The 22,355-nt window shown below is 54.9% G+C and overlaps 2 protein-coding genes across 2 annotated transcripts in view; one reads left to right on the top strand and one right to left on the bottom strand.

Moving 5' to 3' along the window:
* Positions 1-290: 290 nt before the first annotated feature.
* On the bottom strand, positions 291-9,998 carry Nrtn (neurturin). Its single transcript, XM_008836922.3, has 3 exons — positions 9,686-9,998; positions 2,875-3,072; positions 291-1,032 (listed from the first exon to the last, which is right to left on the bottom strand). Exons 2-3 carry the CDS (start codon positions 3,041-3,043, stop codon positions 605-607), a joined length of 597 nt encoding a protein of 198 aa, XP_008835144.1. The 5' UTR covers positions 3,044-3,072; positions 9,686-9,998; the 3' UTR covers positions 291-604.
* Positions 9,999-18,772: 8,774 nt separating this feature from the next.
* The window catches only part of Dus3l (dihydrouridine synthase 3 like), a 5,357-nt gene continuing 1,774 nt past the window's right edge, over positions 18,773-22,355 (top strand). Inside the window, exons 1-6 of the mRNA XM_008836920.3 lie at positions 18,773-18,974; positions 19,670-19,943; positions 20,774-21,235; positions 21,611-21,652; positions 21,744-21,896; positions 22,018-22,134. Coding sequence (XP_008835142.1) covers positions 18,889-18,974; positions 19,670-19,943; positions 20,774-21,235; positions 21,611-21,652; positions 21,744-21,896; positions 22,018-22,134 — 1,134 coding nt within the window. The 5' untranslated portion in view covers positions 18,773-18,888. The remainder of the gene's footprint in view (positions 18,975-19,669; positions 19,944-20,773; positions 21,236-21,610; positions 21,653-21,743; positions 21,897-22,017; positions 22,135-22,355) is intronic.

Raw genomic sequence — 22,355 nt, 5'->3', positions numbered from 1 at the left:
AATGTGTATGTTTGCCTGCATGTATGTAAGTGTACCACACATGTGCAGTGCCCATGGAGACCAGACGAGGGCAGCCGATTCCCTGGAACTGGCGTTACAGCTGGTTGTCACCTACCCTGTGGGTGCTGGGAACCCAAACTGGGTCCCCTACATGAGCTGCCAGTGCTCTTATGCCCCAGTCAGCTCTCCAGCTTGTTTTAGTTTTGTGTATGGAGACAGGGTCTCTCTGTAGCCCCAGCTGGCCTGGAGCTCCCGATGTAGCCCAGGCTGTCCTGATGAGATGCCTCTGCCTCCTGAGTGCTGGGATTAAAGGCAGCTATTGCGACGCCCAGCTTGGAGATCAACTCACCTTTACCCAGACAGCCATTTCCCTGCCCGCTCTTTCCTTCTTCCCACTCTACTTTCCCTTTCCCCGAGGCCACCAGGCAGCTCCCCCTTTCTCTGCAGATCCGCCTCATGACCCACTCGACGTCCCAGGGCTCCAATGAGTAGGAGGGCTGGAGTTCCCACATTTTATACGAACACAGTTCTCCAGAGAGTTCCCGCGGCCTCGACGGCCATGGTCTTGTGCAGGCGCAGTGGGGTCGCGGGCGGTGAGGTAGGGTCACACGCATGCGCACTCGCGCGCCGATAGCTCGCGTACCGTGTGGTACCGGCTGTGCACGTCCAGGAAAGAGACCTCGTCCTCATAGGCCGTCGGGCGGCAGCAGGGCTGCGCGCGCACCCGCTCTCTGCGCACGCGCCGCCGTTGGCGCAGGCCCCGTAGGCCGAGGTCGTAGACGCGCGCGGCCGCCTCGCACGCGCCTGCGCAGTAGCGGAACAGCACCGTCTCGTCCGACGTGTAGCCCAGGCCCAGCTCGCTGACGCGCACCTCGAGCTCGCGCAGCCCGCACGCATGCGCGCCAGACCGCGCACGCGCACGGCGACGGCGAGGACCACCAGCTCGACGGCGGGTCCCCGGGGCTCGGCCGGCCCAGGGAGAAAGTTCTCGAAGGTCCACTGCGTCCGGGGCGCCCTGCAGCAACGCTCGGTCTGTCGGGAGAGAAGGAGGCGGAGTTGAGGCAGCCATACTGCGCATGCGCCTCGGCAGAGTCCAGTTGTGGCCCAGACAAGGGCAAGAGCAACCTGGAGTACTACGTGTGAGTTCATCTGAAAATGCCCTGGGCCTGGAGAGATGCTCTGTGGGTCGAAGCACCAGCCTCTCGCAGAGGACCCAGGTTCGAATCCCTGCACCCACGTGGCACTAACAACCGTCTCTGACTGCAGTTCCAGGGGGTTCCACCGCCCTCTTCTGGTCTCTTTGGGCATTGCACACAGGTGCGCACACACACACACACACACACACACACACACACACACACATACATATGCCGGGAAACACTCATACACATAAATAAAATAAATAAAAAAATAGCAACTTGTAAAAAGACCTCAAAAATGTCAGGTGGAATGGCGCACACCTATCTTGCCACCAGTTGAGATACCAAGGCAGGAGTCCCACGAGCTTGGGTCCAACCTGGGCTACAGAGCAAGACCCTATGCCAAAATGCAACAAAAAGAAAGACTACAGACAAGCTGGGTGTGGTGTTGGGGTGGTGATGCTTGTCACCCCAGCACTAGGGAGCCAGAGGCATGAGGATCAGGAGGTCAGGGTCATTCTCAGCTGCATAGTAAGTTTCAGGTCAATCTGAGCTACATGAGACCTTGTCTTAACAAACCAAAACTGAAAAAACAAACTGGCTGTGCATGATGGCACTTGCCTTTAATCCTGGCACTTCCAAGGCAGAGGCAGGTGGGTTTCTGTGAGTTTAAGGCCAACCTAGGCTACACTGGGAGTTACAAGCCAGCTGGGGCTGGGGTTATCCTGGCTGTTTCTTTGCCCCCAACCCCCACTCCCAGAAGCCTCAATCTGAGCCCCTGGACGGATCACAGACCTCCCTCCCAATCTTTTGTCTTGGGTCAGGCTGAAAACTGGGTGTCCTCCCCTTAGTAGGGACAGCTGGGAAAATGAGGGCGTGGGTGGCCACCTGGCCTTGGTCCAGGACCCCGACATCCCACAAGGCTGCTTTGCACCCCCTCACAGGCCCTGGGGCACTGGCTGGCTTTGGGGAGACCAGGGCTCCATTCAGAGCTCAGAGCCCAGCACAGGGGAGCTGAGCGGAGCACCCTGAGGCTACCCTTGTCCATTGCATGCATGAGAAAGGAGGAGGAGGACGTGCCCACAGCCAGCTGCCAGGCACATGCACGGTCCACATGTCGCCCATGACTCTGCCCTGTCTCCAGTTCTTTGGACCTTCATCTTTAAAAGTTTTTAAATTTATTATTATTATTTTCCTTTTGGTCTTTTTGAGATGGGGTCTCCCTGTAGCCCCCAGCTGGCCTAGAACTTGCTATGTAGCTCAGGCTGGCCTCTATCTCACAGAGATCTGCCTGCCTCTGTGTGCACCACCACACTTGGGTTCATTTTTTTAATTTAAGTATTTATTTAAAGATGGGAGTCTCACTATGGAGCCCAGGCTGGCCCCCATCTCCCAGAAATCTGCCTGCCTCTGCCACCCGAGTGCTGGGATTAAGCCGCCACCTCTCTCTCTCTCTCTCTCTCTCTCTCTCTCTCTCTCTCTCTCTCTCTCTCTCTCTCTCTCTCTCTCTCTCCCCTCTCTCTCATTTCTCTCTCTCTCTCTCTCTCTCTCTCTCTCTGTCTGTCTCTCTCTCTCTCCCCTCTCACTCAGATCCTAGATAACTCCCCAGCCACCTCTGAACCTCAGTTTTCCCCCACAGAGGGGTGAACCGATGCCCTAGCCGCCCCCAGTACGGAGCCCTGCAGTCACCTCCCCCCGGGCGCCCTTCTGGATTGTGCCTCCCCCAGTCGCTCACACTGGGCCAGGCGGGCGATGCGGGCGTCCAGGGTGCGCGGAGGGCGGCGCAGCGGTGTGAGCGCAGGTCCCAGGCGGTGGCGGAGCAGCAGACCCTCCCGACACATCCAGAAGGACAGTACCGAGCTGCAGAGCAAAGAGATGACGGCCGCCGCCTTCCAGCGCTGCATCCTGGGCCTACAGGCACTGGGTGTTCAGCCTGCAGGGACAAGACCGGGTGATGGAGGGTTGCGCCTGGCTGGGTGCTGCACGTGGCATGGGGAGCCTCTACCTTTGAACACCACATCGTTAGTGATGGCTGGCACACACATATTCATTAAGGAACGGAACATGGTGGTGGGAGAGGCTGCCAAGAGGCGGGGTGGGGGGAAGGCGCTGTGCCAGGCTGGGGAGCGACTGGGGAGCCGCACCCCGCTTCCGGGGTCCCAGAGGGTTTTTCTAAGGAAGTGACAGTGGAGTCCAGACTTGATCGGTGGTAGGAGTAGGCCAGGCTTGGGGAAAAGGTATTTTAACTGGGGCCACAGCCAGTGTAAAGGGCCTGAGGCTGGATGGAGCCGGTATCTAGCAACAGATGCAGGACTGGGCTGGGATGAGCTGGAGTGACTGAAGGAGGCAACTGCCAGCAGGTGGTGCTGTGGAACCAGGGTGGGTCAGACCCTTGGGCTTCGGGGTACCTGGTGTCGCTGTCTTTGATAACTTCCTGTTAACTTCTGAGCCTCAGTTTCCCCCACAGAGGCGTGGGCAATGCCCTTAAGCAGGCTCCAACGTGAAATCCCCTGGGAGCCCCTCTAGGGAGCCCTCCCAGATTGCCTGTCCTGGGTTCCCCACTCCAGTCCTGCAGTGCCTACCCCTCCATCAGACACCATGACTCTGTTCTCACTGCATACAGTAGGTGCCTAATAACCCACGTGCACACCCCGATACCTCATACTGCCCTAGAATGTTCCCTGAGGTCCTCCAGCCCAGTTGCCCAGTGTCACCAGCCCAGCACCCTAGTGTGAACCCCCCCAGCCTTCCCCCACCTGCCTGTTTTTGCAGCTCATTTGCATCAGTTGCACAGCTCCACTCCTCTAGTCACATGGCAAGCTGCCCCCCACTGGAGGCACAGGCCTAGATCCACATGGAGCAGGCAACATTGTTTAAGCAGCAGCTGAATACAAGGCCCATCAGTGTATGGTTTACAGCTGGGGAAACAGGTACAAAATTGGCTCAGCACAGTCAACAGTATTTGGTATGGCTACCGTGTTTTTGAAGACAGGGCCTCATGTAGGTCAGGCTGGCCCTGAACTCCTGATCCTCCTGACTCCACCTCCCGAGTGCTGGGATGACAGGTGTGTGCCACTGTACCTGGTGTATACAACAGATGTTTGAAGCATGAAGAAAAAAATGTACAAGAGGATGCTGGACATTGGGCAACTTAGACCCCAAACCCAAAGACCAAGAATTTCCATCTGTGGCTTTAAGAGACCACCAGCCCCACATGAGAAGCCCACCCTGTTTGCTGAGCACCAAATGTATACGAAGGTTTCAAGTGTCTCCTCTTTTCCATTCTCCCAATAAATCCATGCGTACATCTGTTCACTCATCTGACATATACTGAGCTTTTGTGAGGCGCCAGGCCCTGAAGGCACAGTGGGGACCAAGACAATTTGCAGAGAAGCGTAAAAAAGAATAAACGGGGCAAAAGAGATGGCTCAGTCAGTCCTTCCAAGGAGGGCTGACACCAGTCTTGTCCTCTGGTCTCCATTTGAATGGGCATGTGCTGCATATTGTTCAGATGTGCGAAGGTCCTGGGGCAGAGAGGACACAGCTGTGCAAAGGCCCTGGGGTAGAGGACAGGGCTGTGCAAAGGCCCAGGAAAGACTGAGCCTGGCCTGTTGGAGAAGCATCGAGGTGGCTCAGTGGTTAAGAGCACTGTCTGCTCTTGCAGAGGACCCAGGTTTGAATCCTAAAACCCAAATGGCACAACTAACAACTGTCTGTAACTCCAGTTCCAGGGGATCCAGCATCCTCTTCTGGCCCCTGTGAGCATTGCATGATGTGGTGCACTTACATACACACAGGCAATACACTCATATACATTTTTTAAAAAGTTAACATATATCAAGCCATTTCTCACTCGTAAGAATCAGGCTGGGGTTCAGTGGGCCAAGCACTTGCCTGGCACGTGAACTGGGGTGGTGGCTCATATCTGGCCATTTTTCCATTTATGCTTGGGAATCTGCACCCCACAGCCATTAGGTGACTTGCCTAAGAGTTTGCATTTGAGTAGCGGTGTCCTGGTCCTCACCCCTAAGTCACATGCCTCAGTACCCTTCACTGGGCTACAAGAAGCCTCAGGCTCTGAGCAAGAGGTAGGGCTGAGCAGGGGCCCCAGCTGTGCCTGGTGTCCTTGGGCCTCAGACCCCCCAAGCTGAGCTCGGGGGGCAGCAGGTGGCTGATAAACAGGTTAACAATGGCCTTTCTGTCTGGGGTCACCCGACTGGTTTGTCCTTGGCACAGAAGGGACCTGGATGGGGTGGCGCAGGTGTGGCAGAGGGCCCTGGAGAGGGGCCATATGTGCACCACATGTGTGCCTGGGTCCTGCAGGCTGGGTACGTTCAGGGGCTCACATCCAATTGCACACCACACACCCTCAACACCATGAGAACCTGGCTCTGAGCTGTACCTGCAGCTGGGTAAAGTGGGGACTAGCTCCTCCTCCAAGCCTCAGTCTGCCCATCTGCAAGGGGTTTCAACAATACCCCTTGAATATGAAGAGGATGACCCAATATAAGATCCTGCAGGCCCAGGGGAGGGGACAACCACAGGATGAGGCCTCAGGTGGTGGGAAGGCTCCAGTGCAGAGGACACAGCTATGCAAAGGCCCCAGGGCAGAGGACACAGCTGTGCAAAGGCCCCAGGGCAGAGGACACAGCTGCGCAAATGCCCTGAGGCAGAATGGAGCCTGCTCACTGCAGACAGAACCTCACTGGTACCCTGTTTGGAATTAGGGCCCACTCCAGCAAGCAAACTCCTCTTCATCCTTCAAAGCCCTAGCTTCTACAGTTGAGTTCTTCACAGGTGCTCAGTCCTGTTGCCATGGTAACTGCATCCATCTCTATCTTCTCTGGAGGGACCACATGGGCTGAGTCCTCCTGTTCCTTCAGGGAAGGCTAGACCCCAAGCTCCTGCCCTCGGGGTGCATCCTCTGCCTCAGTCATGTTCCCTCAGTGACTCAGTTTCTCCACTAGCACTGACAATCCCTGACTAGAAAAGCTCCCGTACACTGGTCTAATTTCCCCACTGGTGCATGGGGTTCTTTGTGGTTCAGAGGCCTCCTGGAGGGTGGGATTGGCCTGGGTCTGTCTCTCTCTCTCTCTCTCTCTCTCTCTCTCTCTCTCTCTCTCTCTCTCTCCTCTCTCTCTCTCTCTCTCTCTCTCTCTCTCTCTCTCTCTCTCCTGTGTGGTTCTGAGGAAGAACACATTTCCTCACCTCCCTCTGAGGGCCCCTGGGCCCAGCCCCAACCATTGATGGGACACGAGTCTGGGGCAGCCAGCGACGCACATCTGGGGGCAAACCCACATCTGCAGAGCACAGCTGGCTCCCACACAGTGTCTGCAGGGCTGGGTGGCTAAGGGGCGGCTCGGGGGTAGACAGGGGAGGCACAGGCAGACACAGGCTGGTCAGCAGGGGGTGCCCCGAGACTCAGAAGGTCTGGCACCCCAGTTTGTCACCAGCAACCTTGGTTCTCTTCACTAAGATGGGCCATTTTGTCTGCACCTGATAGGTGGAGTAAATGGTGAACCAGAGGAGGGAATTAACTCACTAGACTGGTGTGTGAGTGCTATTCTTATTTATTTTCACTTTATGTGTGAGTGTATCCCCTGCATGTATGTAAATGCGCCCATGTCATGCAATGCCTGCGGAGGCCAGAAGAGGGCATAGGATGCCCTATAACTGGAGTTAGGAATGGTTGTTAGCTGCCATGTGAATACTAGGAACTGAACCCAGAGAAACAGGCACAGAGAGGTTAAGTGATTGCTCAATGTCACACAGCAATGGGATGGATTTAAACTCAGGTGAGAACTTTCAGTGACTCTGCAACCTCAGCTGGGGACCCCTGCAACAGGTCTGGAAAAAATATGAGCGGCAAGGCAGGCCCAGAGAGGTGCAGTGTTTCTCCCTAAGACATACAGCAAATTGGAAGCAGCGTCCAGCCTGGATCAGGCTTCCAGCATATTCAGTCCACAAACACTTAATGAGCACCTTGGTATAACATGGAACATGTCTTGGGCTGGAGGCAAGAGATTTAGTGTTATTAAAAAGACTCAATTTACGCCAGGTGTGGTGGCGCACGCCTTTAATCCCAGCACTCGGGAAGCAGAGGCAGGTGGATCGTTGTGAGTTCAAGGCCAGCCTGGTCTACATAGTAAGTTCAGGTCAGCTGGGACTACAGGGAGACCCTGTCTCAAAAAGACCAAAAAAAAAAAAAAAAAGACTCAATTTAGCAGGATATGGTTGGTGGTGCACACCTTTAATCCCAGCACTTAGGCAGCATCTCTGTGAGTCCGAGGCCAGCCTGGTCTACATAGCGAGTTCCACGCCAGCTGAGGCTACAGGGAGACCCTGCCTCAAAAAAGCAAAACTAAGAAATAAAAGAGGGAAGTGGTGACATGACCCCAGAGCCCTGAGGGACCCCTCAGCTGGGGCACCTGGAGCCAGCCTTTCTTGAAGCTCCCCACCCGGCCCCACCTGCCAGCTCGTAAAATTCCCACCTTGTGCACGATGTGTGTGGCAGGCCGGAGGGGCCCCCTGGATAATGGCTTGAAGCTTAATGAGAGCTGGTACTGAGCTGCTGGCCAGGGGCCCAGAGGACGCTGGGCAGCCAGCAAGGGGGGAAGCACCCAGCATCGGCTGTCCGGAGACACTGACCATCTGGCATGAAGGGAAACTGAGGCAGGCGCAGCCCCCCCCCAATGGGGCTGGAACTGGGGGGACCCTGCCTACCGTTTCCTCACCCCCACCCTACATTGAAATTTGGTCTCCCATCCCGGATGGATGATATTGCTAAGCCCTGAAAGCTGCTCACTCTCTGAGCCTCAGTTTCCCCAGATAGGAAAGAGAAGTCCTGCTAGGAGCTGGGGGGGGGTCTGCCTGATTTCTCTGAGGACACACTCAAGCCTGCTTTGTTTTCCTGCTTATTTATCTCTTTTTTCGTTTTTGAGATAGGGTCTCACTATGTAGCCCAGGCTGGCCTGGGACCCAGGATCCTCCCACCTCAGCCTCTGAGTAGCCCAGATGACAGGTTATGTCACCACTCCCTGTTCCCAGTCCATTTAGCTTAGACAAGGGGGCACTCTGGTCCCTTTTGGTCTCCTCATAGAACCTTCTAGAACATTTACTGCCAGGTGGCTCTTCTGTTCATGTGCACTCCCCTTACTCTGTCTTCCCTCCTAGCCAGGGCACCCACTGCACCAGTAGGGACCGTCTTTTCCCACTTGCCTGGCCTGTTACCGCTGGCTAGTTCTGCCTGGCACTCAATAGTTGCTCACAAGTAGATGGGGGGGGGATTGTATTTGCCCCCTAGAGTGTCCTTTGAGGCCGCGACCCTTGACCTTGGGGGCGGGGATCAGGGACTCCATCAGCAAAGACAGTCCAATTCCACTTTAGGAACTTCCTCCTCTTCAGCACAGCCTCTACCTCTAATGATACATCCTTTTCTTCATTTTCCCTCTGCCAACCTCTCAGAAAGACTCTCTTACCAGGAGAGGGACAAATCCTACAGGTAGCATTTGGGAACCCTGTGCCCCCTCCTCTGCAGAAGAGGGGATGTTTGTTTTCTGACTCTGTTTGTTTTCTGACAGCTGGCTGCTGGTGATTTGCCTAGGGTTTTGGCACCGGCTTGGGAACCAGGACCCTCAGAAGTCCCAGGATGAAAAGGAAAGTTGTCCCCTGAGCCCCCCGGGCAAGGGGCTGGGGTGCAGAGAAGCTGGTAGGGCTGGAATCTGCCTGCCATTGACATCCTCCAGGGCTGGTCACGCCCCAACGGGGCTTCCTCAGCCCCGGGCACTTAGAGATACAAAGAGCGTCAAAGATTGTCAATACCAGCGGATGTGAGGTCAGGAGCAGGCATGAAGGAAGGAATGTCAGGGGTTCAGTTTCCAGCACAGACCCCCAGGCTCCCAGCTCAGACTGCTGAGCCCAAATGGGCCAAACAGCCCGCACCCCCAATCTATGACCTACCTGGTGTCTACCTACTCTCTGCAGCAATCGGGGCTTCCTGACTTCTCACCCACAAACCAACTCTGGGGTTGGCTTGGAGCAAGAGTGGAAAAAGTAGGGTTAGACACCCTCCACTTCAAATCTGAGCTTTGCCCTTAAGGGACACCCCCCCCTCAAAGTGTTCCACGCCCTCTTGTGGCTGAACACACAACTCCAGGCGCTCAGAGGCCGGGCCTCACCAGGAGGACACCGTGTCCCCGGCCGCTGAAAGGCAACGGACAGATGTTTATTTCTGGGCGCAGCTGGGCCTCAAAAGGCAAGCTCACCACCCCAGTTTTGCTACCATCTCCGTGTCCCCCCAACACCTCCTGTGGATAAAGCACCCTCAGAGTGTATAAGTGGGGTGTGTACCATTCTGGAATCTTGGACCTGGAAAAGGGGGCTCCGGGGGTCCCTGGTAGACAGCTGCCCTTGGAGAGGCACCGATGGGGTGCAGGAGGCCGGGCACGGTGCCCCCCACTGCAGTGGCCTGCAGTGTGCATGGGTCTGTGGCCTCCACTGTAACCCTGGAGGGTGGCTTGGCTTGGGGTTCCCATCACATTGCTTACCTGTTGGGGGGCTCCAGATGACCCGGTCAGTGGTGACTCCTGCCCCCCGAGCCCGGCCCGGCTCCAGCCACCGCGTGCGCCATCCGGATCGCGGGGACCCGAGGGGACCCTGGGACCCCGTGCCGGAGGAGGCCACTGCGAAGGGTGCAGGTCGCGGGCCGGGCCATGGGGTCCCCCCTTTGCTCTCTCTCTCTTCCTTCCCGGGGCTAAATGCACCCCGGGACCGTGCAGAAGAGAAGTTCGGGTGCGCCCTGGGTGCAAAGCCAGGCGGAGATCGCAGGGCGCGGGGCGCACGGACCGAGCACCGCGCGCTCTCCCGCCGCTGCTGCCGGCGGGGCTGAGGGGCGTGGTCTTCTCCTGGGGGCGTGGTCCGGGCGTGGTTTAGCGTTTCCCGGGCTCAGGAGCCGCCCTCGTCCCTCCCACAGCCAGAGGGGTGTGCCACGAGCACAGGTGGCAGGAACGCAATCCGGACTCCCAGGACACTCCTTTATCCGAAACTTTGCTCCCCAGATCTAGAAGTCAGGCCCCCAATTCCTCACCTACACCCCCTAAAACTCCCCATCAGAGGGAACGCCTAGAGCACCGCACCCCCCCCAAAGCTAGCTGTTCTCCATCCTCTGTTGGCATCTGTGTTGAAGTCTAGAGTCCAAGCACGTCTTCACGACCCTCCATGGAGAACCAAAGGCCCCCACAAGTGCTCCCCATTCCTACGTCCACCCCGAAAAGCTAAAGAAGCCGCCCATCCCTGAGAAGCCCTTTCAGGAAAACTGAGACCCAGAGATTTTCTAAAGACACCCCAGGATAGCCCAGGACTAAAGAGGATCCCATGGTCCACAGTGGACCCCGTCCATCAACCCTGCCCACTCATTCTGGCTTCAGAGTTCTGCAAGAGGCACTTCTCACTGCTGACTTCCCGCTCAAACGTCCCATCAGGAGCATCAACAAGCCCCACCGCTCCCCACCTGCAATCTCGAACCGCCCCCTAGCGGAGCCCGGCTGACTGGGGGAGGCGGGGCTATGACAGGTGTGGCCACGCCCCGGCCACGCCCCTCTGCCGAGAAACCTCGCCCTGGGGTCCGCCCTCGGCCTCCCAGTCTCCCAGTGCGCAGGTGCACAGCTCCCATCAGCCTGGCCTCCATCTGGGTTCTAGTGCCCGTTCCAGGTGCTGGGGACACCCCACGTGGACGTTGTACGCATGTGGGCAGGGTGAGGCCACAGTGTGGATTTGGGGGACTTGGAACAGGACAGCAGTAGAGATCTGGAAGTTTCCTATTTCCTGTGCTCCGAGTGACCTTGGACAGCTCATCTTCCTGCCCTGTGCCTCAGTTTCCCCATGCAATCTGCTCAGTAGCTCGTCAGAGGTTGTGGGGGCCTGAGTGAGTCTGTCACTGTGCCTGGAGTGTGGAGGACCGTGTGCAGTGAGTCTGGCAGTCTCAATATCCTGATGGGGACAAGGGTGTGGCACAGGGAGATGGGAAGATGGCATTAGGGTAGGAATCCTTTAAAACTCCATTCCAGACAGGTGTGGTATCACACACCTGTCATTCCAGCACTCAGAAAGCAGAGGTGGGAGGATCTCTGTGAGATGAAAGCCACCTTGGTCTACATAGCGAAGGTCTACAGGCCTGCTGGGTCTACAGGGAGACCCTGTCTCAAGAAACCAAAAAACAAAAGAACCTTTATTCCAGGGCTGGAGAGTCAGCCCAGTGGTTAAGAGCACTGGCTGATCTTGCACAGGACCTGGGTTCAGTTCCCAGCACCCACCTGGCAGCTAACAACCATTCATAACTCCAGTTCCAGGGGATCTCACACCCTCTTCTGACCGCCTTGGGCATTGCATGCACATGGTGCACTTACATGCATGCAGGCAAAACACTCACACACATAGAATAAAAATAAATACTTGCTGTGCCTGGTGGCGCACACCTTTAATCCTAACCAGGAGGCAGAGGCAGGTGGATCTTGCTAAGATTGAGGCCAGCCTGGTCTACATAGTGAGTTTCAGGACAGCTGGGGCTACGGGGAGACCCTGTCTCAAAAATAAACTATAAATAAATAGATAAATAAATAAACTCTGTTCCAGTCAAGTACTCATGCACCCAGTCCCCACTGTCACACAAAGCTGGCCCCCCTGGTGAGCAGGTGCCTGCCACACACACAAAGTCAGTACCATTCAGACCACAGGCCCTGTGCACACATGAGGCACACTGCCTTTCCTTGTACACATGCACACACTCACACACAGACACAGAGACACACACAGCTGTCCCTTTGCAACCCTCCAGGCACACACAGTCCTGAGCTGGCTTTACCCACCGTCGGGCTGAGGCACTTCCTGAGGCTTGGGCTCTACTGTGGCATGAGCTGGTGAACACACACACCCGTGTGTGTTACACTCGTTGCTGGTGCAAAGACCCACACAGACACAATTCAGAACGAGTGCATAAAAATCTGTAGCTCTTGCTCACATACACACACTCACACTCAGGGTGGGTGTGGGGGGCTGGGTCCCCATTTGCACACATGCACAGCTGGCCAGAGCAAGTTCTCTGTGAAGCTGTCACCAGCCGCCCTGTGGCCACCTCAGCTCACCCGGCCGCACTGTGACTGGGGTCCATGGGGGTGGGGCAGCCGACACGGGGAGCAGGACACATGTGCCCACCATGTGGACGCTCGTAAACCGGTTGTCCTGGTAACAACAACTTGAAAGACCAGCTTTTTCCCCTCTGGGATGGGGGGGCCACGGTGGGGGCAGGGGGTGGAGCTGACACCAGGCAGGCAGACAGATGCAGAAGCGGCACCCACCCTGTGACCCCAATTCACAGACACCCACAGAGAAGATCTCGTCAACCTCAGAGGCACAAAGTGGTTGCCTGGCTCAGGGCCGGACGTTGTCACACCAGAAACACCAGTCCTAACAATCCTGAGTCACCCCCACACTGTCACCCCTCCTCACCCCCAGACAGGCTATGACGGACAGACGCCCAGCTGGGAACTGGGGCACATAGACACATGGACACACCTCTCTAGAATTCTCCACCCCCAGCGGAGATGAGCCAGTCCCCACCCTACCCCTGCTGGGACCTGGGGTGGGGGTAGGGGACACCAGCTCTCTGGAGACCAGGCCTGGGGGTGTCACTTCCTTCAGTTGTCCAGGAGGTCCAGGGTTCCTGGCTCTCGAAGTCTGCAGTATGGTTTACAGTATTTTATATTATGGACTGCATCAATATTCAAACCTTTCATGCCAGGGGTAGGACTGTGGGGGAAACTGAGGCTCAAAGAGGCACAAAGGTGTGCAACCCCCTTAATCTCTTTCAAGGATCCCAGGTGACTGAAACCTGAGTCCCCAAGCCAGCCTGGCCTCCCTGGGTGTGTTTGCCTGGAAATGAATTCTTTCACAGTATCTATCTGTTCCCATAGTCCCAAACCTGCCACCCAGCCTACTCTGTGACCAACAGATGTGCTTGTGAAACCTGAGGATCAGTGAGGTCATGCACCCCCAGGTCACACAGCAAAGGGGCTCCCAAGTAAGTCACAGAGTATTCCACCTGTCCACCCACCTGGCCCCACCTGCTCCTCAGCTGGCCGGACCCTTCCTGGAGGCTATTGTCTCCAAGGGGACCTGTTTTGTTCTTAGGTGGGGACCCAGGCCGAGGTGTGGGTAAGCCAGTGGCTACCAGCGAAGACATCAGCTTGGCTGGGGGAGAAGTTTCCATCTCAGTGTTAGGAGCTGGTCCAGGCCCAGTGAACCTGGGGCTGCACCCCAGGAGGACCCCAGGGACTGGCCTGGCAGGGCCGTCTTCTGTCCCTCTTGGCTACTTCCACAAAACTATTAACTGTACATGTACCATCGCACAGAGTGTGTGTGTATGTAAGACAGCTGGCCAGTCTGTTGAAATGGCTCCTTGATGCATTTGGGGTCTAGCCCTGGGTACCTTCTATCTGATGGGGGAGTGTCTTTGGGGCTTCCCTCTAGAGTGGAGTTCTTGTGTTAAGAAAGGGTCTCGCACTGTAGCCTAGGGTGGCTTGGGATGACCTTGAACTCCTGATCCTCCTGCCTCTACCTCCCCAGTGCCGGGATGACAGACCTGGGCCACCATACCCCATTAATCATTACTGAGGATGGAAGTCAGGGCTTCATGCAGAGTAGGCAATCTACCAACTGAGCCACAAGCACTCTACCCACTGAGCCACAAGCACTCTACCAACAGAGCTACAAGTACTCTGCCCACTGAGCTACAAGCACTGAGCTGGTAAACTCAGCCCCAGTCCCAGGTTGACCTACTGTGTGTGTTTCTGACAAGGCATTGCTCTGGAACTCTCCTTCCCCTCCACCTCCCCAGTGGTAGGATGACCTGCATGGGTGATCTTGCCTAGTTTTCAGCTTTGGGTTCTGGAACTTTGGGGTTGCCAGAATGACTGTGCCCTGAGTTGAGGGAGGGACATAGTGAGGCCTCTGTTCAGATAGGACCCTGAAACTGACACCCCTTCTGGCCTCAGGGAAGGGGTCACATTGGCCAGAGGAGGCCAGGATGGGGCCCTGGAGGCCTGAGGACGGCAGATCCAGGTCTGGATGGTAAAAACAGGGCCAGGCTGCTCCCTGGGGGGCCACTGACAGCCCAGGGTCACAGGTCAGGGCCGGGTCCCCGGGGGTCTGGGGCCAGCAAGGTGGGGAACCCATCAAGCCAGCCACCTGCACAGATGGAAAATGCCACAGGCCGAGCTGGGGACGGGGCGGCGCAGCGCAGGGGGCGGGGCTGGCCGGGCCGGGGCGGGGCCGCGGCTTGCCCTCGGGCCTGGCTGGCGGGCTGTCCTGCACGCCTCCAGCCGAGCAGCAAGGTGCCTGGGGCTCTGGCTCTCCGGCCGCCGCCGCCCTGGCTCCTGTCATCCCGCGTCCTTGGCCCAGGCTGCTCTAATCCCGGCTCCTAGCTTGTGTGGTGATAAGGAGCCAGCTGCAGACGCAGATAAAGGGATGGCAGACACACAAATCCGGGGAGGCCAGCGGTTGGCACCCAGCCGGGGCCGCACCTGCCAGACGGCTGCCACCCACAACCCCATCCCGAGAGGGGCCGGAGGGACGCGGACTGGAGGGAAAGCCCAGGAGACAGACAGCCCAGCCCATCAGCCTGACGCATGGGAAGAGCTGAGGCGGGGTTGACGGGACGCGTTTTGGGCTGACCCGGGGTACAGAGGAGACCCTGTGTCAAAAAGACATAGAGGAGGAGGCTGGAGAACAGGCTCTGAGGTTAAAAGCACTGGCGCTTGCAGAAGACCCGGGTTCGAATCCCAGCACTCACACTGCCGCTAACAATCATCCCCAGTTCCAGGGCGTCCGACTGTCGCCTTCTTCTGACCTCTCTGGGCATTGCATGACACAGGTGCACTTACATACGTGCAGGTAATACACATAAAATGAAAATGATATTTAAAGAAATTTTTATTGATGCTGGGTGTGGTGGTGGACACTTTAATTCCAGCACTCGGAGAGGCAGAGGCAGGCGGATCTCTGTAAATTCAAGGCCAGCCTGGTCTTCTACATAGTACATTCCAGGCCAGCTGGGGCTACAGGAGACCCTGTCTAAAAAAAAAAAAACAAAAAACTTCTGTATGAAATACACAAAAATTCAATTAAAATTTTTTTTTAGTCTTTTTGCGCCATGATGCCCAGCTCATCTCGATCAGTCTTAATCATCTTTATACCCATTGGCACTCTCCACACTCCTACATAAGTGCTCAATAACCCCCACTGGAGTTCATACATTCTGTCGTTTGTGTTAAGGCCTATAGTGTCAAGTCAGTGTCCCCAGACGATGCCCAGTGCAAGCTCATCTGCTGAGGTCTAGTCAGCCTTCTAGAATCCCTCACTTTAGGAAGATCAGCTCTTCCTCACCCAACAGTAATCAGTTGCCAATAGTTCTTCAGCTAAGATTGGGGTCAGCTGTCCATTTCCCCAGTTCTGTGCTCGGTTTTTGTCTGCTTGAGTTTGCATATGGGTCCTGTGCATGCTGACACCATTGCTGCAGGTTCATATGAGCAGAGTCCCAGGAGCTTGTAGGACTCTATTTCCATATGGTCCTGCACCTCCTCCCTGGCTCTTACAATCATTCTGTCCTGCTCTTCTGTGATGGTCCCTGAGTCCTGGGTGGGTGGCGTTTAATACAGAAGTCCTCTCCAAGGACTCACACTCTGCAGATTTAATCTCTATTTTTTGGCCATTTGTGTTCCTGGCCCTCTGTTGCCTGAAAGAGCTTCACTGATGAGAATTGAGAGATACCTTAGTGTCTGTACCCCTTGTTCTATGTTCCATGAGCATTAGGTGTAGAGGTTGCATTGTAGATGTGCCACTTAGGCCTGGCCAGTTCACAATGTCTGATGTGACCAGTGGTACTCTGGAATACTCTCCATCTGGTGGAAAAGATGCATCTTTGATGAGTGGTGACTGGGGTATCTGTAAATACAAGTTATACATATTTTGCATATAGTAAGAAATTACATTAGTCTAGGGATGTGACAGTCTTGGGGTTTTATAGTACATTAAAAAAAAAAAGCTCACAGGGATCTTACATCCTCTTCTGGCCTCCCTGTGTACTCACACTCACATGTACATACTCACACACATATTTAAAAATAAAGAGTTGAAAGTGATTCTGTTCTACTTACCATATTTGAGACCAGCCTGAGACATGAAACTTTGTTTCAAAAAACAAACAAAAGGGGGTTAGAGAAATGGCTCAGTGGTTAAGAACACTGGCTGTTCTTGCAGACCTGGATTCGAATCCCAGCACCCCCATAGCAGCTAACAACTGTCCATAACTCCAGTTCCAGAGGATCTGACAGCCTCTTCTATCCTCTGAGGGCATTGCACAACACGGATGCACTTACCTACATGCAGGAAATACATGCATACACATAAAATAAAAATAATAAATAAAATTAAAAAAAAAAAAAAACAAAAAGAAGCCAGCTGGGTGTGGTGACCCACACCTTTAGTTAGTCCCAGCATTCAGGAGGTAGAAGCAGGAGGATCTCTGTGAGATGGAGGCCAGCCTGAGCTAGATAGTGAGTTCCAGACCAGCCTGGGCTACAGGGAGACCCGAGGCTAAACACCGTGGATGAAGTCATCTTCTGTGGGTGCCAAGGTCCAGTGCGAACAATAAATATATGTCCAGTGAGTCACAGACTCCTCCCCAAAGAAGACACTAGAGTCATGTCACCCCAAGTGCAAGGTGGTTGGGTGCAGGGAACAGTGTTTGGGGGATGTCATACAGGGCTGGGCTTTAAGGAGCCGTGGAAGGATTGAGAGTGGTAGGACAAGGGTTGGAATGGAGCACTTACATAAGTGCTCAATAACTGCTTAGCTCCGGGTAAGCAGTCAGTGCCATTATGTGCATATTATCATAAATACTATAGATCATGGTAAATAGTCTACACTGTGTTGTGAATGTGAATATCATGGTTATCAATTGCTGGTTTGCCACTTCCTCTTCCAGGAAGCCAGCTGAAATTGCCTTAGATGGTACCAGCTAAAAGAACTTTGAGGGAAATCTTGTTCTTGAGGTCAAATTCTGTGGGCCTCAGTGTCCCTCCACTGAATTCCTCCTCAAAGAGATGGTAGGCACACTCTAAAGGTAGAGCAAGGCCCTCCAGCCTCCAGACTTCCCAGAATTGGTTTTCATATTTCACCATTGCGATTCCCATCTCATTCTGTAGGGTTGATGGAGGGCTGTGGTGCAAACTCACCAAGGAAAAAGGTGATGTAGGACTTTAAAAAAGGTGCTGGAGACATGGCTCAGCAGTTAACAGCCTTGACTGCTCTTGCAGAGGGCCAGGGTTTGATGCCCAGCACCCATATGGCAGCTAACAATCTTCTGTAATTCTAGCTACAGGGGATCCAACGCCCTCTTCTGGCCTTCAGGACATTGCATGCACATGGTTGCACTGCTGAGCCAGATTCTGATTTTGATTTTTCTCCATGTAGCCCAGGCTGGTCTCAAACTATGTAGCCTAGGATGACTCTGAACTCCTGATCCTCCATGTTCCCACTTCCGGAGTGCTGGCAGGAAAAGGTGTGGACTACCATGCCTGGTTTCTGTGGTGCTGGGGGTGAATCCAGGGCCTCCTGCTTGTCAGGAAGAGTGCCCAGCCCACTGAGCTATATCCCTAGCCATCCTTAAATATTTTATTTATTTATTTATTTTTGTCCTTTTGATACAGGGTCTCCCTGAAGCCCCAGCTGTCCTGAACTCACTATGTAGACCAGGCTGGCCTTAAACTCACAGAGATCCGCTTGCCTCTGCCTCCCGAGTGCTGGGATTAAAGGCGTGCATCACCACGCCCGGCAATATTTTAATTTTTTAAAATTAGAATAATAATTGTGGACCAGCGAAAATGGCTCAGCAGGTAAAGGCGCTTGCCGCCAAGCCCAACCACTCAAGTTCAATCCCCATGGCGAAAGAACCCCAAAAGTTGTCTTCTGACTCCCACATACACACCATGACACACTTAAGTTCCCCCTCCCCAAATAAATGAGTAAATGTAATAAAAAAGAAAAAAGGGCCGGGTGTGGTGGGGAACGCCTTTAGTTGCGGCACTCGGTAGGCAGACACAGGTGGATGTCTATGAGTTCCAGGCCAGCTGGGACGACAGGGAAACCATGTCTCAAAAAGATTTAAAAAAAAAAAAAAAAAAAAAAAAAAAGAGAGAGCAGCCGAGCGTAGTGGCGCACGCCTTTAATCCCAGCAATCGGGAGGCAGAGGCAGGCGGATCTCTCTGAGTTCAAGGCCAGCCTGGTCTACATAGTGAGTTCCAGGACAGCTGGGGCTACAGGGAGACCCTGTCTCAAAAAGACCAAAAAAAAAAAAAAAAAAAAGAGGGAAAAATACAAAAAAATCGGTGATTGCCACCTTCCATCCCTGCTTTCCACGGAGTTTACGCTCTTTAAAGCCCACCAGAATAACGGAACTTTTCTACAAGGCCATTGTGACCCACAGGTGACCAATTTGCGAGCCCCCAAGGACCCTTGACTATTTCCGGTTCCTGCAAGGTCCCACCCCTTGAGGTCCCGCCCCACGACGTCCACCCGCGCACCTTAGCGTTATTGGAGCTATCTGAGCACGTGCACTCCCTCAGGTACTGCTCTGGTGGCTGCAGGCGACCCGAAAGGCCTTCTTGCCAATACTCCAGAGCGGGCTTGAGGGGCGTCGATGGCGGAGGCCGCAGCTGATAGTGGGGGTAACGGCGATTCCGGAGTCAGTGCGGCCGAGCGGGGAGTGGCACCCATTAAAACGCAGTGAGTCGCCAGCGCGGTGCGGACAAAGTTTATGGGTTTTCTCGGCATCCGTAGAGCGGCGCGAGTGATGCATGCCGGGTGGTGTGGCAGTGACTAGCCGGAGGACACTCGGCAACGCTTCCGTTTTCTATCGGCCCTTCACTCACTCTTGGCGACAGTGCACGCTAGTGGCTGTCACACGCTTGAGGGCTAGCCGCACGCGTGTACAGCGGGCGGAAACTAGAGGCGGGACTCGGGGTGGATGCTGGGGACTGTAGTCCCTACTTAAAGCGGTGGAAAGATGGCGCGTGTGTATCGCTACTTGAGCCTTAGTTACAGATGGATACTTTGTTGTGCCGAAAGGCATCCTGGCAAACGTGGCGACTTGGCCCTCATTGCAATGCATGCTGGGACTTGTAGTTCCTATCTAGCCTAACGTGGACAGTAATTATTTGTACCTGATAACTTGTAATAAAGTGCAATTTTCAGAGTAGTGTGGGGACCTAGGGACAAAAATAAACCTTTCAAACACAAAATAAATTCTCGCTCTGGCATTGAGGTTCTCCTAGGGTGGGAGTTGGCTCGTTCCAAGTAGTGAGTCTCCTCCTGTCCTCCCTGTCAGCAGGGACATTTATCCTCACCTCCCTTTAACGACGCGGAGCTCCCAGGAGGATCAGCTCCCTGTGCAAACCTTCTTTATCCTCCCTCTCTGACAGATACTGTACCACCAAGGAACGCTTCCACGAATATCTGGTTGCAAACAAGCAGGTCAGCCAGGAAACTGGGACAAGAGACCCTGATGGCAGTGAGCCAGCCGAGCCCGAGGCCAAGAAGATCCGCCTGGAAGAAAAACAGGAGGAAAATGGGGAGACCCAGGGGGCAGCTGAGCAACCACACGCCCCCAAGAGGGCCCGGGGCCAGAACAAGAGCCGGCCCCACGTGAAACCCACACACTACGACAAGGACAGGCTCTGCCCATCCCTGGTCCAGGTGACAGCAGCCAGTTTCTGGGTCTTCCATCTGGGGGGGTCTCTGTCCCCTCTCAATCCTGGTGATCACTGTGTGATGACATATATACCTAGGGCCCTTGACTTACAATGGCTGGACTTATATTTTGACTTCTTGTTGGGTGCAGAAGTGTTATTCATTGAAGAGAGTTTTGGCCATTTCCAGGCTCATATAATACCCATTAAGATACTCTTTTCTGAGACATGGTCTCATGTTAGCCCAGGCTGGCTCAGAAAGCTCAACCCTCTTGCTTCAGCTTCCTAAGCACTAAGATGACAGCTGTGACTGCCAGGCCTGGCTTTACGTGAATACATTTTCACATATTTTGAGATGAAGTCTCACATAGCCCAGGCTGGCCTCCAATTCTCTATGTAGCCCAGGATGACCCTGAATTCCTGATTCTCCTGCTTCCACCTCCGGAATGCTGGAATGACAGATGTGTGCCACCATGCTTGGTTTCTGTGGTGCTGGGGATGGATCTGGGGCTTCATGCTTGTTAGACTGATGTTCTGCCCACTGAGCTACAGGCACCATACCCACTGAGCTACAGGTACTCTACACACTGAGCTACAAGCACTCTGTCCACTGAGCCCAGCCCCTTAATTGTATTTTTTCTTTTGCAGCATTGGCCTGTGCCCCCACCACAATTAGTCCCCTAGCGCCTGCATCACTTTTGTGCCACTCTGAAGTGCAGCACACTGGGCTCGTTGACATCAGTGCAGATACACACTGCTGGGCGGAGAACAGAGTCCTGGCCACTCCGGCTGCTCCATCATCCCTGTCTTCCTTCATGTCCCCTGTGCGCCCCGCAGGATTCAGCCTCTGCCTGTGTGTTTGGTGACCGCTGCCGCTTCCTGCATGATGTGGGCCGCTACCTGGAGAGCAAGCCGGCTGACCTGGGACCCCGCTGTGTACTCTTTGACACCTTTGGCAAGTGTCCCTACGGTGTGACCTGTCGCTTTGCAGGGACGCACCTGGGACCTGAGGGTCAGAACCTGGTGCAGGAAGAGCTGGTGGCCCATTGCACACTCCTCCCGCGTGTGCGCAATGGCCTGGATCGAGCACTGCAGCAGCAGTTGCGGAAGCGACAGGTACCCTTTGAGCGAGCTGAACAGGCCCTGCGCCACCTGGCCACCCCAGAGCAGAACAGCTGTGACACCCAACCAGACCTCGCAGGACATGGGGCTGGTATCCCGCCCAGCAGCCCGGTGCCCACCTGTGGACCTTTGACTGACGAGGATGTGATCCGAATGCGGCCGTCGGAGAAGAAACGGGTACAGGTCCCTGTCAAGGGTGACAGCTTGCAACATGGACACCAAGTCTGTCCATGATCCCATTTTGGAACTGTTGGAGGATCAGAAAGAGCTGGACACGGTCCCAGAGGGTTGTTGAGGGGGACAGGGCAACATGGAAGGTTCCTGATGGAAGGCATTGCGGTTGGGGCTTGAAGGTTGAATAGGAGGCTCTCTGGCCAGGAGAGTGGGCAGTAAAAATCATTTCTCCTAAGAGCAGAGAATTTAGCATGTGGAGAACCCCATAGCTGAAGGGAATTAGGCCAGATGGGGTTGGGGAAAGAACGTTCTAGATTGTAGGCAGATAAGCCGGCTGCAGGGTCTGCTTTCATGGGTGTTTCCTTTCTTCCCTTCTAGTTGGACATCAGCGGGAAGCTGTATCTGGCTCCGCTCACCACGGTAGGCAGCCAGTCCAGTGGATCCCTGGGCACTGTGGGGTGTTGCCTGGTGAGCCCTGGCACCTGTATGTGTCCTGTCCTATCTGCCCCAGTGTGGGAACCTGCCGTTCCGACGCATCTGCAAGCGTTTCGGTGCCGACGTGACATGTGGGGAGATGGCCGTGTGCACCAACCTGCTACAGGGACAGATGTCTGAGTGGGCCCTCCTGAAGAGACACCCCAGCGAGGACATCTTTGGGGTTCAGGTCAGTCTTAGCCCCAAGGGAGGCAGGGAGCAAAGCTCAGAGTCCACCATGTCTCCTCCCCAACCTGGTGGTTGCTACAGCAGGTGAGGGGATCAGTCCCTGACTGCAATGTGTCTCACAGCTAGAGGGCGCCTTCCCGGACACAATGACGAAGTGTGCGGAACTCCTGAACCGCACAATTGATGTGGACTTTGTGGACATCAATGTGGGCTGCCCCATCGACCTGGTGTATAAGAAGGTGACATTGGGCTGGAGAACTGGCTCAGCGGTTAAGAGCATTGGCTGCTCTTGCAGAGGACCTGGGTTCCCAGCAACCACATGGTAGCTCACAACTGTTAATAACTCCACTTCAAGGGAATCTGATGCTTCCCCCCCTTGTGGTCTCTTTGGGAACTGCATGCATGTGGTGCACCTACCCAACACACTCTCTCTCTCTCTCTCTCTCTCTCTCTCTTTCCC

The sequence above is a fragment of the Nannospalax galili genome, unplaced genomic scaffold, assembly GCF_000622305.1.
Source record: "Nannospalax galili isolate Female #2095 unplaced genomic scaffold, S.galili_v1.0 scaffold77, whole genome shotgun sequence".
Classification (NCBI taxonomy): domain Eukaryota; kingdom Metazoa; phylum Chordata; class Mammalia; order Rodentia; family Spalacidae; genus Nannospalax; species Nannospalax galili.
Note: the sequence above shows the minus strand (reverse complement) of the source record. Positions and strands in the feature narration are given on the sequence as shown.

What these genes read in the sequence shown, in the direction of transcription:
- Nrtn (XM_008836922.3), bottom strand. Translation starts at nt 3,043, where the DNA reads ATGCAGCGCTGGAAGGCGGCGGCCGTCATCTCTTTGCTCTGCAGCTCG. An exon ending in CATCGCCCGCCTGGCCCAGT is followed by an intron (nt 1,033 to 2,874) that starts GTGAGCGACTGG and finishes CTCTCCCGACAG; the next exon opens with ACCGAGCGTTGCTGCAGGGC.